Genomic DNA, 17966 nt, shown 5'->3' on the forward strand with positions numbered 1-17966 from the left:
GGCAAAGACCCACACACCCTTAGGTTTCAAGAGAAGGGCCCCCATGGGTCCTGGGGCTCCGTTGGTGAGAGCATGGCTGAGACCCCCTCCTGCCCTTCTGCAGGGTCTGGCTGCCCCTTTCAGGGTCCAGAATCTTTCCCAGGTACTTCCCTTACATTTACCGCTCCCCTCGAGCAAGAGGGGAGAGATGCTTCCTGTCCTCGTGGGGATCCTAGTCCAAAAGGGGAGACACTCCTCTGCGGAGAGTCCCAGCTCTGTGCTTCGAGAGTGCGTAGGAGGTCAAGACTTTGCACCCTGGGCCCCTCTAGCAGGCGCCCTAACCCTGGGCAGGGTCGTGAGGTGTGTCTCGTTTCAGAGTGTCCCAAGCCTGGGGGAAGCCAGGGCCCTGCAGGCCAACAGCCGAGTGGAGGGGTGAAAGCCTGGGGGCCTTCCCTGGCGCCAGACGCAGAGGCCGAGGTTCTCGGTGTTTATTGGCTTACCAGGCCACAAAAGCAAAACTCAGCAGCAGTACCTGCCTGACGACCTGTCCATCTGCAGGCCTCGGACGGCAGCTGCCCCGAGTAGACTCCGTAGGTCAGTGGGTTCGAGCTGGCACAGAGCTGAGCCACTTTCGGCTCTCTGAGTTGTGTTCCCTAGGGAGAGAGGCGAGAAGGGTGGGAGGAAACGAGCCATCCCCACGTGTCCCAGGGGAGAGGAGGCCTTCCCTGGGAAGTGATGGAGCCAAGCAGTCAGGCTCGGGGGCCTGATTGCAAGTCCAGACTTCTTTTACCCCCAAAGTGCCTGGAAGGGGACTGGCGGGGGAAGCTTCCCTCCACCCAGCAGTCCCTGTTGCCTACTGCTCCTAACACGGGAGTCAGACGCGGGCAAAGGACTTGAGAGCTAAACCCCCTGTGTGGGGAAGGCAGGCGGTGCCAGCCTAAGAGAAGGACAGCATGTGCCGCTGAGTCTGGGCACAGGAAGGCGTAAGTGCTGTGACAGGCGTGATCGCCGTGGCACACAGTGTTCAAACGAAGGTTCGTTTCTTACTGCTTCCGTCCTTTCCCCCTTTTCCTCCCTAGAGCAGCAGTGTCCCAGGTATCCTCTCTTGGAAGGCTGGATTCCCCTCGGGTTAGGCCAGCGCCTCATAAAGAAGGAGGTGGATGGGCCTGGGCTGGAGCCCCTGCCTTCTGGACACCCACCTGCTTCCTTGAGATCCTGACTGGAAGAAAAGGCTACGGATGTCAGGGCCCAGGCTGGTGGGCGTACACTGATCTAGCACGTAGTGGCTGCCCTGCTTCCGTCGGGCCATCTTCTTGTCCAGCCGCGGATAGAGCGGGATGCAGGGCACCTGGGCGTAGGGGCTCTGCAGATTGGCAGCTGGCAAGGGAGGAGGAGTCAGAAGAGGGGAACGCTCCAGAGCACGCCCGACCTCGGGAGGCTGGCCCACCCAGCTGAAATCCCACCTTTGCCACATAATGAGCTGGGTGGGTTTGGGCAAATCGCTTAACCTCTCTGAGCCTCTGTGTAAGCTGGAGGTGATAGTGGTGCCCACCTCTCAGAGCTGATTAAAGGGGCAACACGCGCGGAGCACTCGGCTAAATCCTGAGCACGGAGTAAGGGCTAATAACGGCTTGCACAGGAGGACACGTCTTTGTGACGGGTCCTGGCGGTCCAGTCAGTACACCGGAGAGACTCTGGAAAGCTCCTAGCCCATCACTTGGCACACAGTAGGGATCTAATCGGTGGCCCCTGCTGTTATGGGGAGGCAGCCTTGCCCGGTGAAAAGGGCACAGGTTTTGGAATCAGACCTGGGTCCACACTGCCCTTTCTGACACACGCTAGTTGTGGGGCCTTGGGCAAGTTGCTTAAACTTCCGTCTCACTGTTCTCTTCTGTAAAACGGGGTGAACGTGATGGCGAGGGCTAAATTCTAGCCCCTGTACGAAGTCCCAGCATGGGGAGTGACCCCAGTGGGTGTTCAGTAAATGGTGAGCTGGGATGGCCAATCACCCTCCGTTCTCAGTTGAGGCTCTTGGGACCAACATGTGCTCAGGGTTAAGGCCTGGGGGAAGAGCGCAGGGGGCCCCTGTCAGAGAGCTAGAGGTGGAGGAGCGGTTTGCAGCCCGTTGACTACCGCCCACAGGTAGGCCCGACGTGGGCAACCATGTCGCGCAGCAAGGAGGTGTGGCCGCGGGGGGCCCAGGGAGAGGCCAGGCGGGCAGGAATGCGGAGAACTCACCACGCCCAAGGCCCTCACCGTAGTTCTGCTGCTTCAGCCGGCTCAGGATCCTGAGGACCCTTCGTTCCGGGACTTCCGAGGTGTCTGCTTGCTGGGGGTTGCAGGGAAGCTTCTTCCGGGACCGCAGCCGGCCTATGGCCGACTCCATCTCTCGGGCCTTACAGGTGCCTGCCTTCAGCTTCTTCTGGTAATAGCTGGGGAGGCAGTGTCCGCCCCGCTCAGCCTGGCTGCGTTTAGTTCACCCTCCTCCCCACTCATTCTTTCTGAGCCCCTGGTCTGTCTGGCCAGCTCTGGGACAGGGACACAAGCCCAGGAGTCGGGAGACCTGGGTTTTAGTCCCAGCTCTGCCATTGACTTCTCATGACTGTGGGCAAGTCACTGCCTTGCTGTGGGTTCCAGTCACCCCTCAAGGGAAGTTGTTACCTCTACCTTGTCACTGCAAGTCACTTGACTTCCCTGGGCTTCAGGTTCCCCCTGGGTAAAACGGGTCAGTTTTCATGTTATAGGATTCAATAACCAGACCCATCAAGTATTCAAGAAAATTGGCCCATGGAAAGAGCTTTGGTGAATGTTACTATGATGTCCGTCGCTGGTATTTTTGCTTAGATGTACGCGTGCTCTGCGAGGCAGCTGTGCAGTTAACCTGCTCATCTTCCGGATCTGAGTCTTATTTGAGTTTTATTTTCTTGACTCATTGCTACTTGCCTACCCTCTAGACCGCAGCACCTTTCGTCCATTCAGTAAATATTCAGTGGGTGTTTACCGCATGCCGGCTGCTCATCTAAGTGCTTGGGGAAAGCAGCAAGAGATCTCCATACAGGCCCCTGCCTCCTAGTCTCTCTCAGCCCCTCTCTCACTCCAGCCACTGCTGCAGAGTGACCATTTCCACGTGGGTTTTCAGCAGCTTTGCCCAGGGACAGTCTGACATGGCCTCACCTCAGAAGCCTCTTACCTGGAGTTTCTCTGACACATAAGCAACCCAGAAGTCCAGGGGAATTAAACCACTGTGGGGTCTACCCTTGACCAAAGGAGCTAGCAGCTGAGGGATATGGGTTTCTTTTTGTTCTCCTGACAGAATTCTGAGCCACCATTCAGTCTCCTCAGAAGATCCTGGGGGTGGTTGACTCACTAACACCCGCTTGCATCGTTCTGTTCACATTCCTTCTGTCACTCCTCCCTGGATTCACTTTCTAAAATCAACCACCTAGGCACACACCTAGTGGGAGAGTCGGACCGTGAACAAATCAATACGATCCCATGTCAGGAGTGGTGGGTGTTCTGAGAGCGAGTAAAGCTGGGTAGTAGGGTAGTGACGAGGGTCTATTTTTGCTTGCAGTGCTCGGTGCAAGTCTCAGAGGCAGTGGTGTTTGAGCAGAATGAGGGGAGGGAGAAAGTCAGATGGATATCTCTGGAGAAACAGTCTTTCAGGCAGACAGAATGGCATGTGGGAAGGCCAGGAGGTGAGAAAGAGCACAGTGGGCTCTAGGAATGGCAGGGAAGCCAGAGGGGCTAGAGCCTGCTGTGTGAAAAAGGGGGGGTGACGTGTGCAGCAAGATGGCAGGGCCGGTCCACCCAGGGCTTTGAGGCAGTGGTGAGGGGTGGGCATGCTACTTGGTGTTGGGAAACCCTAAGGCTTAAGCTGCTGGTGCTGCTAGGGCCTCTGCTGATCTCTGGAGCCTGGAATTTGGGGTTTTAATGAGCTTCACACACAGAACATAGAAATTGAATACCAGAGCCCTCACGTGAAAGTTGGATCTGGACCCCTCTGTAAAACTAGGATCTGAAAAGGCAACGTGTTGAGTGAAAAGATGAACCAGAAAATAAGCTCACCCCACAGAGGCCAAAAGGACACGAGCAAAGTGTGTGCAACTTTCTCGGTCACAATTTTAAAGGAAATTGCTTGCTCTCCACTTCCTGTCTCCCTTTTCCAAGGACTTGAATTAAGATGTGTTGCTGGTAAATTGGCTTAGGATTGACCTAGGGAATGGTGGAACAATAAGTTAGAAAGGAGCTATATGTTGTGCGCTGGGCAGTCTTGTCTTCCTGCCTGCTTCTCCTGGACTGTCAATATAAGAGAGAAATAAACTATCTTGTTTGAACTATAGTGCACTGGGGTCTATTCCTGAACTAACATGCCGATCTACAATCCTATACCCAGCTAAACTGCTCAGTATGTGTGACTATAAACCCTTTTGCAGACACATAAAAGATCAAAAATTCTGCATCCCATGCATTCTTTTTCAAGAAGCTACTGGAGGACGTACCCTTCCAAAATGAGGGCATAAACCAAAACCAGAAAAAGAATATATACATACAGAAAACAGGCAATCCAACACAGAAGAGAAGCAAAGGTAAAGGAAGATGGTGAAGGGAGATCCCACATTCGTACTGCAACTGCCATAAAGGACAAGTGTAGATTAGATCACTATAGCTTAAAAGAATAGGGCCATTTCGAGGGCTGGCATTAGTGCACCAGTTATTGAATCACTGCCTTTCTAACCCAAAAAAGTTACTAGGGAAACATCTCCCATTATTATTATTTTTTTAAGTTCATTTATTTTGAGAAATAGTGCAAGAGAGTGCGTGTGGGAGAGGGGCAGAGAAAGAGGGAGAGAGAGACAGACAGAATCCCAGCACAGTGCTCGAACCCATGAACTATGAGATCATGATCTGAGCCAAAATCAGACGCTTAACCGACGGAGCCACCCAGATGCCCCTCCTATTATTTTTTAATCAAACCAAACAAACCAAGAAAGATTAAGCAAACCGAGAAAAAGTAAGACAATGTAATCTAACAAACAGAATCCTAATCAGAGGAAAGGAAGAATACCTAGGATGACAACAGACTCCCGGGATGACAACTCTGCAACAGGCCTGAAAAGAATCCAAAAATAAAAAGAATGGAATTATTTAGAACATACCTCCAAGAAAATGAAAGGCACAGAAATTATTAATGAGTACAAAACAAAACAAACATCAAGGCAATTGTCAACTTCAGGAGCTAAAAAGATAAGGAAGTGAAATCATAGTATAATTAAAAAAAAAACCTCAGCTATTAAAAAATTGCATAACCATAATAATAGAACCCTCCCCCCAAATTATTGACTCAAAAATTATATTAGAATGGGTAGAGGAGAGTTTAGGGGATAGTTGTATCAGACAGCTAAATCCATACATTAATAGGAAATCCATTGATACGAGTCTAAAAATCACTAACTAAAATATTGTAGTACAAGCATATTATTTAGAAGTAAGGAGTCAAAAAGTATTTGCCTTGATAAGGGAGACTTCAGGGAGTGGGAAGCGTGGTGAAGAACGGTGTGGGGAACTGCAAGTGTTTATTATGAAGCTTTTTGGACTGTTTGGCTTTTTAAACAATGTACACATTAGTTTTTAAGAATTAACTCAAAGGATAAAGAAAGTTCTGTCAGTTGAATACTAACCAAAGGAAATTGCTATAGCCATATTAATATTAAAAAAAACTAGGCCTTAAGATAAAAAAAAATCACTAGAGACACAAATGATTACCATAGAATATGATAAAATGTTCAGTTCATCAGAAAATACAAAATTCCAAACATGAAATATAAAGTAAAACCGGATAGAACTACAAGGAGAAGTAGACAATCTTGTATCACAGAAGTGATAATAGATACTCAGCGCTGCCAGTGTGTCACATCAAGGAATCCATAGACTATCTGTAGATGAATGGGTGTGGCTGTGTTCTGATAAAAGTTTAACTATAAAAACTGAGCTGTATGCGACCTGCGGACAAAAGTCTGATGATCTCTGTCAGCTGTAGACTTTCCCTAAAACTAAAATCCACAGGAAGAAGAGTTTGGAAGTTGAGTCTACCAAGTCAGAAGGTTTAGGTAACACCTAGGCTTTTCACAAATATGCCATAACAAAGAAAAAAAAAACCCAAGGCTACATAAATTCAGAGTGATTAGCCAGTAATTGAACAGCCTACAAAAACAAAAAATTAACACTCATCAAGGGAAGAGGTTGGTCTCTAAACACAATAGAATCCAGTCTCTAAATCATATCATCTAAAATGTCCAGGACACAAAACAAAATTATCAGACATGCAAAGAAACAGGAAAATGTGGTCCATAGTAAGGGCCATAAAAATAAACTCATGGAAAGCAAACTTGAGTAGCCCAGATGTTGGATTTAGTAGATGGTGGCTTTAAAGGAGCTATTAAATGGGAATGCAAGCTGGTGCAGCCACTCTGGAAAACAGTATGGAGGTTCCTCAAAAAACTAAAAATAGAACTGCCCTACGACCCAGCAATGGCACTAGTAGGCATTTATCCATGGGATACAGGTGTGCTGTTTCGAAGGGACACATGCACCCCCATGTTTATAGCAGCACTATCAACAATAGCCAAAGTATGGAAGGAGCCCAAATGTCTATCGATGGATGAATGGGTAAAGAAGGTGTGGTGTATATATATATATATATATATATATACACACACACACACACACACACACACACACACACACACACACACACAATGAGTATTGGCAATCAGAAAGAATGAAATCTTGCCATTTACAACTACGTGGATGGAACTGGAGGGTATTATGCTAAGTGACATTAGTCAGAGAAAGACAGATATCCTATGACCACTCAGATGAGGACTTTAAGAGACAAAACAGATTAACATAGGGAAAGGAAACAAAAATAATATAAAAACAGAGCGGGTGGGCGCCTGGGTGGCTCCGTCGGTTAAGTGTCCGACTTCAGCTCAGGTCACGATCTCACAGTCCGTGAGTTCGAGCCCGGCGTCGGGCTCTGGGCTGATGGCTCAGAGCCTGGAGCCTGCTTCAGATTCTGTGTCTCCCTCTCTCTCTGCCCCTCCCCTGCTCATGCTCTGTCTCTCTCTGTCTCAAAAGTAAATAAAAACATTTTTAAAAATTAAAAAAAAAAAAAAACAGGGAGGGGGACAAAGCATGGGAGACTCATAAATATGGAGAACAAATAGAGGGTTACTGGCGGGGGTGTGGGAGGGGGGATAGGCTGAATGGGTAAGGGGCATTAAGGAATCTACTCCGGAAATCATTGTTGCACTATATGCTAACTAATTTGGATGTAAATTTTAAAAACATTATATTAAAAAAATAACAAGGGGCGCCTGGGTGGCGCAGTCGGTTAAGCGTCCGACTTCAGCCAGGTCACGATCTCACGGTCCGTGAGTTCGAGCCCCGCGTCGGGCTCTGTGCTGACAGCTCAGAGCCTGGAGCCTGTTTCGATTCTGTGTCTCCCTCTCTCTGACCCTCCCCCATTCATGCTCTGTCTCTCTCTGTCTCAAAAATAAATAAACGTTAAAAAAAATAACAAAATAAAAAAAGGAGCTATTAAAAATATATTGAAATAATTGAAGGAAAATGTGATCTTAATGAATAGAGAAACAGAAACTACAGACCTGAAACAAATGGAAATTCTAGAACTGAAAGGTATAATAACTGAAGTGAAAAAGTCACTGAATGGGCTTCACAGGAGATTGGAGAGAGCAGAAAAAAGAATTAGTAAGCTTGAAGACAGATCAATAGAAATCATCCAATCTGAAAAACAGAAAAAAAAATTGAAAACAAATGAACAGAATTATGTTTCTGGCCATAATGAAACAACTCGTACTGAACTTGTCCTTCTGCCATAAATAACTAGATACATGAACCAACTACGTGAAATTCTTGTCAGATATTGAACAGCAGGCAGCACAAGACTATAATCCCTGAGAGAAGAGAAACCGATGAGGTGATCTCTCTAGAACTTTGCCTGGAGGTACTTCCTGGGCTGCAGTGCGGGAAGTGGTATCCCAAGCAGAACAGTAGATTCACTGAGGTAAGAGGACAGACATCGTAGCTGGGGAAGATGGGAGGCCCCTGGGATTAGTGTATCAGAACATCACAGAGGGGAGCCAGGCAAAGAAAGAGTTGCCGAAATATGCATGGGGTACTCTTAAGTCTTTGGTTGCGTCCTGAGCAGTACACACGTAGCGTGAACTTTTTTTTTTTAATTTTTTTTTTCAACGTTTATTTATTTTTGGGACAGAGAGAGACAGAGCATGAACGGGGGAGGGGCAGAGAGAGAGGGAGACACGGAATCGGAAACAGGCTCCAGGCTCTGAGTCGTCAGCCCAGAGCCCGACGCGGGGCTCGAACTCATGGACGACGAGATCATGACCTGGCTGAAGACGGACGCTTAACCGACTGCGCCACCCAGGCGCCCCACGTAGCGTGAACTTTTACGAAGCCAGACAAAGAACAAAAAAAAGGGAGGAGAGTTTACCTAGGACTGAAAGACACACGAGTTTCAAACGGCCAGAGCAGAAAGACTTTGGTGAACACCTGTGGAATTAGTGGACACCTTAGATGGCTCCTTTTAAGTAGTTGGGACTAAATCAACCCTAGAGTAGAGACTATTCTGGATCTTCCGTTACAAAGCTTTAAAACCTTAAAAGAGGGGCGCCTGGCTGGCTCAGTCAGTACAGCCTGTGACTCTTGATCTCAGGTTGTGAGTCTACACTGGGGGTAGAGTTTACTAAAATAAGATAAGATAAAATAAAATAAAATAAAATAAATAAAAATAAAATAAAATATAAAATAAAACAATACCTTGAAAGAAAGAAGACTATCCTCATTTACTTAACCACCTGCCCCCCAGTTCAACACTTTAAAGAACAAAATCCAGGGATACCTGGGTGGCTCTGCGTTGACAGTGAGAAGCCTACTTGGGATCCTCCCTCTCACTCTCTTTCTGTCCCTCCCCTGTGCTTTCTCTCGCTCTCTCTCAAAATAAATAAACTTTAAAACAAAAAGATGAAAATCCAGACATTCAATAAAGGAAATGCCCCAATATCCAGCATCTCATTAAAAATAGCAGACATGAGGGGCGCCTGGGTGGCTCAGTCGGTTAAGCGGCCGACTTCGGCTCAGGTCATGATCTTGAGATCCGTGAGTTCGAGCCCCGCGTCGGGCTCTGTGCTGACAGCTCAGAGCCTGGAGCCTGTTTCAGATTCTGTGTCTCCCTCTCTCTCTGCCCCTCCCCCGTTCATGCTTTGTCTCTCTCTGTCTCAAAAATAAACAAACATTTAAAAAAAATTTAAAAATAATAATAAATAAATAAATAAAGCAGACATTAGAAGGAGCAGGAAAATGACCAGTAAAAAAAGCAAAAGAAGTTTATATAAACAGACCCAGAAATGAGAAAGATGATGGAATTAGCAGAAGAGGACCTTAAATGAGCTATCATAAATATGGTCAAGGATTTAAAGGAAATATGAACGTGAGAGAAATAAAACCATGGAATAGAACTAAATGAAATATGTAAACATGAAAACTGCAAAAGCTGAAATGAAAAATCCACCGGATGTGCTGAAGAGCAGATGAGACTCAGCAAAAGAAAATATCAGCCAATGAGCATTTAGCAATAGAAACTATTCAAAGTGAAGCGCACAGAGAAAATTATCAAAATGATCAGAGCCTCAGTGACCTAGGAAACAATTTTTCTTAATGCTTTTTTATTTACTTATGTTAAGAGAGAGAGAGGATCGTAAGCAGGCTCTATGCTCAGTGTAGATCCCAATGTTGGGCTCAATCCCACAACCCTGAGATTGTGACCTGAGCCCAAATCAAGAGTTGGACACTCAACCAACTGAGCCACCCAGGCACCCAGGAAACAATTTTAAGTGCTATGGAATTGGAGTCCCAGAAGGAGTAGAGAGGGGGGCATATAAAAATAATAGTTAAAGAAAAATGTACATTTTACATCTAACAAATTACATTTAACAAATAAATTTGATAAAAACTAGAAACTATAAATCCAGGAAGCTCAACGAACCCAAAGTAGGATGAACACCGACAACTGACCTATAGTCTCAGGACTGATAGAATGAGCCAGTGAAATATGGGGACGGCGTGCTTAGATTTGTTCTTTCCTGTTTGTTACCATCTGGTTTTCTCCCCCTTTTACAGATCTCTTGCTTCACAACTTCTAACTTGAATTTCTCCCCCTAGCCACTAACTAAGATTAAAAAAAAAAAAAATTTTTTTTAATCTTTATTTTATTTTTGAGAGAGAGACAGTATGAGCAGGGGAGGAGCAGAGAGAGAGGGAGACACAGAATCCGAAACAGGCTCCAGGCCCTGAGCCTGTCAGCACAGAGCCCGACATGGGTCTCGAACTCACGGACCGCGAGATCATGACCTGAGCCAAAGTCGGACACTCAACCGACTGAGCCACCCAGGTGCCCCTAACTAAGATTTTAATATATGAAGTTTACAGGGGGAGAAAAAAAAAAAGGAAGCTTACAGGAAAGTTTCTGGTTGGGGGGAATGAAGGAGTTGAGGGCACATGCCATTGCCAAACAGGCCAGTTCGGCATATGGTTATTTTAGTTCGAAGCCCTTGAAAAAGAAGAACATTCAGATCTTTTTTGTCCCTCTCTCTCTCTTTCTAAAAGCAGGTGATAAAATTCCCATGTGACAGGTGCCCTCTCTGTACCAGGAGGAAGAAACATTCTTATCACAAGAGATGAGGGGCCTTGACTAAGAGAACTCCGTAACAGAGCTTGTTAAAATAATTCTTCTCTTTCTTTGGTCGCCTCTATTGTTACTTCGTTGCTTTGCTTCTGCACAATCACTAGTCCCTGTTCAACCTAGGATGTAAACACTCGGGCCGAGTCTTTCCTTTGGTTCTCCATTTTTCTCATAAGGGCACCCGTACATATAAAGAAGATTCGTATGCTTTTCTCTTGTTCATCTATCTTTTTTTTTAAGTTTTATTTATTTAAGTAATCTCTATACCCAACGTGGGGCTCAAACTCACGACCCCGAGATCAGGAGTCACATGCTCTTCCGACTGAGCCAGCTCTAGGCTCCCGCTCCTGTTCATCCATCTTCTGTCAGTCCCAGTTGGAAACTCTTAAGACAGTAAGGGAAGGGGCTCCTGGGCGGCTCAATCGGTCGAGCGTCTGACTTCAGCTCAGGTCACCATCTCACGGTTCTGCATCAGGCTTTGCACTGTTGATGCAGGGCCTGCTTGGGGGTCTTCTCTCTCCCTCTCTCTCTCTCTCTCTCTCTCTCTCTCTCTCTCTTCTGATCCTTCCCCGCTCATGCTCCCTCTCTCTCTCTCTCAAAAAAAAAAAAAAAAAAAAAAAGACAGTAATGAAAACCTTTTCCTCCCATAGGCATTAAATGCCATTTTTACTTGAAAGGAAGACAAACTATGGTTATTGAGCCTTTGGTATTGGGCAGACATTTCTCTAAAAGTGGATGAAGTTAGCCCATCGCTTCAAGGAAAACGGACAGCATTTGTTGCCTGTGATAGAATTAAAGCTTTCAAGAAAAAAGTTAGAATTTGGGGAAACTTAAATCCATTAATATGGGCCTATGCATGTTCTTATGCAAAATAATTTATTTATAGCAGTGAAAATGAAATCAACTATAGCCACACACAACACTTCTAATACTTAAAGACTTTTCTGATGTTAGTGATAATAGTGTATATTATATATGTACTGATTATAATATATTTGCACTATATATATTAGTGTATATTATATATGTACTGAATATAATATCAACATTTGGAAGATACATAGTATTTCCAAATAACCAGTGCATGTCAGGAAAACATTCATGGGAGAAGAGCCATTCGAACTATAAGACAGACCAGTAGACTTTTATTTAAAGAGTACAGGGGTGCCTGGCTGGCTCAGTTGGTAGAGTGAGTGGCTCTTGATCTCAGGATCATGAGTTCAAGCCCCATGTTGCATGTAGAGATTGCTTAAATAATTTTTTTTTAAATTTTTTTTTCAACGTTTATTTATTTTTGGGACAGAGAGAGACAGAGTTTGAACGGGGGAGGGGCAGAGAGAGAGGGAGACACAGAATCGGAAGCAGGCTCCAGGCTCGGAGCCATCAGCCCAGAGCCTGACGCGGGGCTCGAACTCCCGGACCGCGAGATCGTGACCTGGCTGAAGTCGGACGCTTAACCGACTGCGCCACCCAGGTGCCCCTAGATTGCTTAAATAATTAAACTCAAATAATATCAAATAAAATAGTAAAGTTCATTGATAGGGTTTCAGATTTCACATCGCAATCGCAGAAGCGTCTACCACTTGTCGAGTCTGGTGTCGTATCAAAAAAAATATCCACATGATATGTAGATACGAAATGAAAAGGCTATTAACATCCTCCCTCTTACAGTTACCTATCTGAGTTCTTCATATACTTCAACTAAAGCAAATTGCAGGGGCACCTGGGTGGTTCAGTCGATTAAGCGTCAGACTTTGGCTCAGGTCATGATCTGATGTTCATGAGTTCGAGCTGCGCATCAGGCCCACTTTGGATCCTTGGTTCCCCCCCCCCCCCGCCTTTCTGCCCCTGTCCTGCTTGCTCTTTCTTTCTTAAAAGCAAATAAACATTTTTTAAAAAGCAGTATATTACAATAGATTGAATGCAGAGCAGATAGGAGAATCCAGCTGTCTTCTATGCCAGACTCTGAAGAGATTTGCAATATTGTATAACAATGCTATTCTTCTCATTAACTTTTTTTTTTTTGGAAAATATAGTTATTTTTTATTAATTTTTTTTTTAAATTTTAGGTAGGTCCCACACCCAACATGGGGCTTGAACTCCCAACCCTGAGCTAAAGAGTCACATACTCTACCGACTGAGCAACCTGGTGCCCCTAAAATGTTTTCTTATGTTAACATGTAATGGGGTTATTAGTGTTAGATAAGTTAATAAGTATTGAATTTTTTTCCCTCAGTTTTAAGTTCAAATGTCGAAAATATTGATAGAGGGGTTCCTTGGGGTCCCCAGTAATTTTTAAGAGTGTAAAGGGAGGTTGACTAAAAAGTTTGAAAACCTCTGCTCGGGAGAAACTCTTGCCCATGTGTCCCGGGAGACACATACAAGAATATTCACACTGTTTCTATCATAGCTGGAAACCGAACATAGTCCTAATGCCTATCAGCAGGACGAATAAATATATTGTGATATAGTCATACATAATAGTATGTAGCAGCGAAAATAATAAACAGGCGCCTGGGTGGCTCATTTGGTTGAGCGTCTGACTTCAGCTCAGGTCATGATCTCATGGTTCGTGAGTTCAAGTGCTACACTGAGCTGGTCGCTATCAGCATAAAGCCGTCTTCAGATCCTCTGTCCCCCCTCCTTGCCCCTCTCTCGCTCAAGCTCTCTCAAATATAAATATAAACATTAAAAAAGAAAGAAAGAAAATATCAATGATCAATAGTTATACACAAGAACATGGATGCATCACAAGAAGATAACGTAGAGGAGAAAAAACAAGTAACAACTTACTACAGTATGAGTCTACTCATATAAAGTTCAAAAATATGCAAAGCCCAACAATAAAGTATTCAGGAACACAAACAAGTGTGAGTAAAGATCAGAAAGCACCACTACATACCTACCAGAAAAAAGACTGACTACCAAATTTATACAAGGTGTGGGGCAACTGGAACCCTCATATTGTTGGTCGGATTGTAAAATGGTACCGTCACTTGGAAAAAAGGGTGGTGATTTCTCAGAAGTAACGTACAAACCCCTACAATTCCCTTCTGCATGTTCCCCCAAGAGAACCAAAATACGTGTCCACAAAAAGACTTGTACAAAAATGTTAATGGCAGCTTTATTCATTATAACCCCATGCTGGAAACAGCTCAGAAATCCATCCATACGGGGCGCCTGGGTGGCTCAGTCAGTTAAGCGTCCAGCTTCAGCTCAGGTCATGATCTGGAAGTTTGCGGGTTCGAGCCCCACATCAGGCTCTGGGCTGACTGACGGCTCAGAGCCTGGAGCCTGCTTCGAATTCTGTGTCTCCCTCTCTCTCGCTGCCCCTCCCCACTCGTTCTTTGTCTCTCTCTCTCTCTCTCTCTCTCTCTCTCTCTCATAAATAAATAAAAATATTTTAAAAATTAAAAAAAGAAAAGGGGGGGGGCGCCTGGGTGGCTCAGCATCTTGATCTCACATCTTATGAGTTTGAGCCTCGGGTTGGGCTCTGTGCTGACAGCCTGGAGCCTCCTTTGGATTCTGTGTCTCCGTCTCTCTCTGCCCCTCCCCTGCTCACGCTCTGCCCCTCTCTCTCTCTTTCAAAAATAAACATTTAAAAATAAGTCAATCAATAAAATAAAATAAAATAAAATAAAATAAAATAAAATAAAATAACAAAGAAATCCATCCGTAAAAGAATGGATGAACCAACTATGGTAGACTCGTAAATGGGACACACTCAGCAATAAAAAGGGGTGAACACTGACACCCACAACGATATGGACAAATCGCAAAAGCGCTGTGCTGAGTTCAAGAAGCCACGCTAAGACTGCAAACCGTATGTCTCCACTGATGCGAAGTTGCCTACAGGCAAAACCAACCTGTGATGGAAAACAAACCAGAAGAGAGCGATGGCCTGCGCAGGGGTGGGTTCAGAGGGCGACTGGGAGGGGTCAGGAGGGCCCTCTCCGGAGTGATGGTAAAGTTCTGTATAACTTGAGAGGGGTTCAGGTTGCCCGGATGTGGGCGTTTGCCGAGACCCAGACCCTGACGATCTGTGTGCTTCACTGAATGTAAATTATACCGCAAGAAAGGATTAAAACAACAACAACAACAACAAACCTCTAAAGAAATAGTGATCTTTAGTTATTGATATGTTTGCCGAAGTATTTAGAGGAAAATGACCCTAATTTATTTTGAAATGAATTAAAAAACCCAGTGTGGATGGGTGACTAGAGGGCTGAGTAGACAGCAGATAAAACGAGTATGGCGGACGGGCAGTGATGGGATCTAGGTGGTGGGTATGTAAACATTCGCGTGAAATTCTCTCCAATTGCTGCATATTTGAAATTGTCAATAAACAAAGGGGGAAAAAAACCAAGCAGTGAGAACTTAAGAACAGAAAGCAAGGGAGTAAGGATTCATTCTTGTTTGGGGAGAGAGTGCTTTGTGACTAGGGCAGGGCCCACAGGGCTCTGAGGTTATTGGACAGGATCTATTTTTAAACTGGGGACCTGGACACATGGGAATTTGTTTCATTGGTTTTAAAATTATACATGTATGTTCTTCAGAGTTATATATATTTAGAGTACTTTACAGGGGCTGGGGGGATAAAGACCTTTTTGGTCTTTGGGGTTGCTAAGCTGGAACAGCCTGCTATCATTCCCCCTCCTCTGGCCCCATGTGGACAAGGCCTGGTCTCAGCGACAGGGACAGGCCCCTGTGGGGGAGACAGAGAGACCAGCTGGGGCATTCTGCTGTCACGTGTAGCTTTTAGCCCTTGAGTGTCGATGTTCCGTATGTAGCCATACCTTCCTTAGACGAACCACTAACCACCCACCAGCCCACTCTGGAAACGAACCACTAACCACCCACCAGCCAACTCTGGGAACGTGGGGAGGCCTCCATCTCTAGGGTTCTCTGGCCCCAGGCAGCCTCCATTACATTCCTTTTCTGAGATCGCGACACTGATAGAGCAAGAAAGAATTCTGCTGCTTGCTGCTGAGGTTGTTAAACTAGGAGGGTGTGAGTACGGGGCTGCCAGTTGCCATCCTTCCCACGGTGAGAAGAGCCTAGCTGAGCTTGGAGCCAGTGTACAGAGATGAGTAGGAGGGACCGAGCCTTAATGGTATCATCCGGTCTCCTGGATCCAGCCATTCCTGAGACACGATCAGTTATGGGAGCCAATATATTCCCCTTTTGCTTCAACCAGTCTTATTTGGGTGTCTTTCACTTGCGACCAGGAACCCTAATTATCAGCTGTCAAAATACGAGGTGCCATTTCTGGGTCTGCGACCCTCCACCCCCAGCCACCAGCCCCACTCACTCGGTGATCTCCTCTAAGGCTGCCTCGGGTAGGGCCAGCATCTCCACCATCAGGGACAGGATCTCAAAGAGCAGAGTGTGGGGGTTGGGGGGAGCCGTGTCCGTCAGGGCGCTCTGTTCTGGGGACGTGGGATGATGTCTGCTGTTACCATCTGGCAGCTCCGGAGACCCACCCTCCACCGGCCTCCAGGCCCCTCCCCGAACTCTCGCTGCTCTGGGCTCATCCCTGCTCACCCACGGAGGAGAAGAAACGCCCGCTGTCTGTCATCACAGCCAAGAAGTCCCTGAAGCCTACACGACCATCTCCTGTGGAGGCCAGAGGTACGACAGTGGGCGGGTCCCAGGCATTGCAGCCCAGGCGTGCTTACTGGCATTTACTCAATGGGTCTGATGATAAAGCACGTATACGGCACATACTGAACACATATATCACATGTATTCAATGCATATATCTGTGGTGCAGACGGGAAAGTGGAAGGCGAAAATTAAAATCTCCTGCGTGGGAAGCTCCCAGAACTTGGGTCCTAGAGATAGCAGCCTGGATTCACATCCCCAGTCCACCACTTGCTATCTGTGCAGCCTTCGCAAAGTCTCTTAACCCCCCCAAGCCTTAGTTTTCTCATCTATAGTCATCCCTGTATCCTGGATGATCACGCGAGGCAAAGTGTTTAGAACAGGGCCATGCATCTCTTACGAGCTCACTAAATGTCAGTGACTGTTATTATTACCACATGCCAGTCACTGCACGAAAATTATGCACCCACAAGAGTCCCACCTCGGCCTTCAAGGCCCAGTTACCTGTCTCTGGCCTCACCTGGTGCCAAGCGCCTCCGGCACGAGCGTGTTCTTCCACGGGGGGCCACGTTCCCTGTTCTGGGCCTTTGCACATGCTGCTTCCTCTTCCCGAATCCTCTCTACCGTCCTCCAACTCTCTCACTTAGTAAGCATCCTACGTGTGCTTCTGCCTAAAACCTGACCGAGTCAGCTGCCCCATTAACCACTCTCATAAATTTAGTGGAGGTTCGGGAAGGCAGGGGCTGGGTCTGTGTTGTTCTGCGCTCTATGCCCAGGACTTAAGACAGGTAGGTCTTGGGGGTGCCTGGCTGGCTCAGTTGGAGGAACGTGAGGCTTAGTCTTAAGGTTGTGAGTTCAAGCCCCACGTTGGGTGTAGAGATTACTTAAATGAATAAAACTTAAAAACAAACAAACAAACAAGACAGGTAGGTCTTAGCAGATGTTCTCTGAACTACTAGACAAATGAATGAATGGTCTCTCATCCTGAAAACCACCCTCTGGAGGTGCTTAATACTCTTATCCGCATGTCACAGATAAAGCCTGAGGCACGGAGAGTAGAAAGCAGTTGCCAGAGGGTCACATAGGGGCCGAGCTGGGGTCAATTCCTGGCTTGTGTGTGTGGATTTGCCCTTGTACAGTGATGGAGGAAACACAGGAGGCCAGGTAGTGGCCAGGACCCCAGGACCCTTACAGCTTCACTGCTCCCCGTGTCGTGCATCTAGCCAATCAAACCACGTGCGATTCCCCTGACCCCCCCCCATTCCTCTTCCCTTTGTCTACGTTATTTCCACCACCAGGAATGCCCTTCTTCCTTTTCTCCCCACCTAACCCCTGTCTAATCTTTCACAATTTGCCTCAGGCATCACCTCCTCCAGGAAGCCTTCCTCCCCGATCCCTTCCTCCAAGCCACCTTAAGTACTTCTTCCTTTGATGACTCCTACTTCTGTGTCCCTGTCTAGGTGAGCACCTCAAGGGCAGGTCTCATGGGTCTTACACATCCCTTTATTCTCAGTGCCCAGCACGGGAATGGGCACACAGTGAGCATTTAATAAATATTTGGTGGATGAATAGTACCAGCAGGCTAACGTCTCCTGGATGC

At 46.4% G+C, this 17966-nt stretch overlaps 1 protein-coding gene across 8 annotated transcripts in view; it reads right to left on the reverse strand.

The window, feature by feature from the left end:
• Positions 1–452: 452 nt before the first annotated feature.
• SPATA21 (spermatogenesis associated 21) overlaps positions 453–17966 on the reverse strand; it is a 36081-nt gene continuing 18567 nt past the window's right edge. For 6 of the 8 annotated variants that reach the window (XM_045035156.1, XM_045035153.1, XM_045035150.1 and 3 more), the window contains 3 exons: positions 16307–16378; positions 16074–16191; positions 1213–2411 (listed from right to left, as the gene is read on the reverse strand). In XM_045035156.1, the coding sequence (XP_044891091.1) occupies positions 1985–2411; positions 16074–16191; positions 16307–16378 (617 nt within the window). In that variant the 3' untranslated portion in view covers positions 1213–1984. Of the gene's footprint in view, positions 2412–16073; positions 16192–16306; positions 16379–17966 lie in introns of all 8 variants that reach the window. The other 2 variants (XM_023258186.2, XM_023258180.2) reach the window with 2 other exon arrangements.

This window comes from Felis catus, chromosome C1 (assembly GCF_018350175.1).
Source record: "Felis catus isolate Fca126 chromosome C1, F.catus_Fca126_mat1.0, whole genome shotgun sequence".
In the NCBI taxonomy this organism is placed as follows: Eukaryota; Metazoa; Chordata; class Mammalia; order Carnivora; family Felidae; genus Felis; species Felis catus.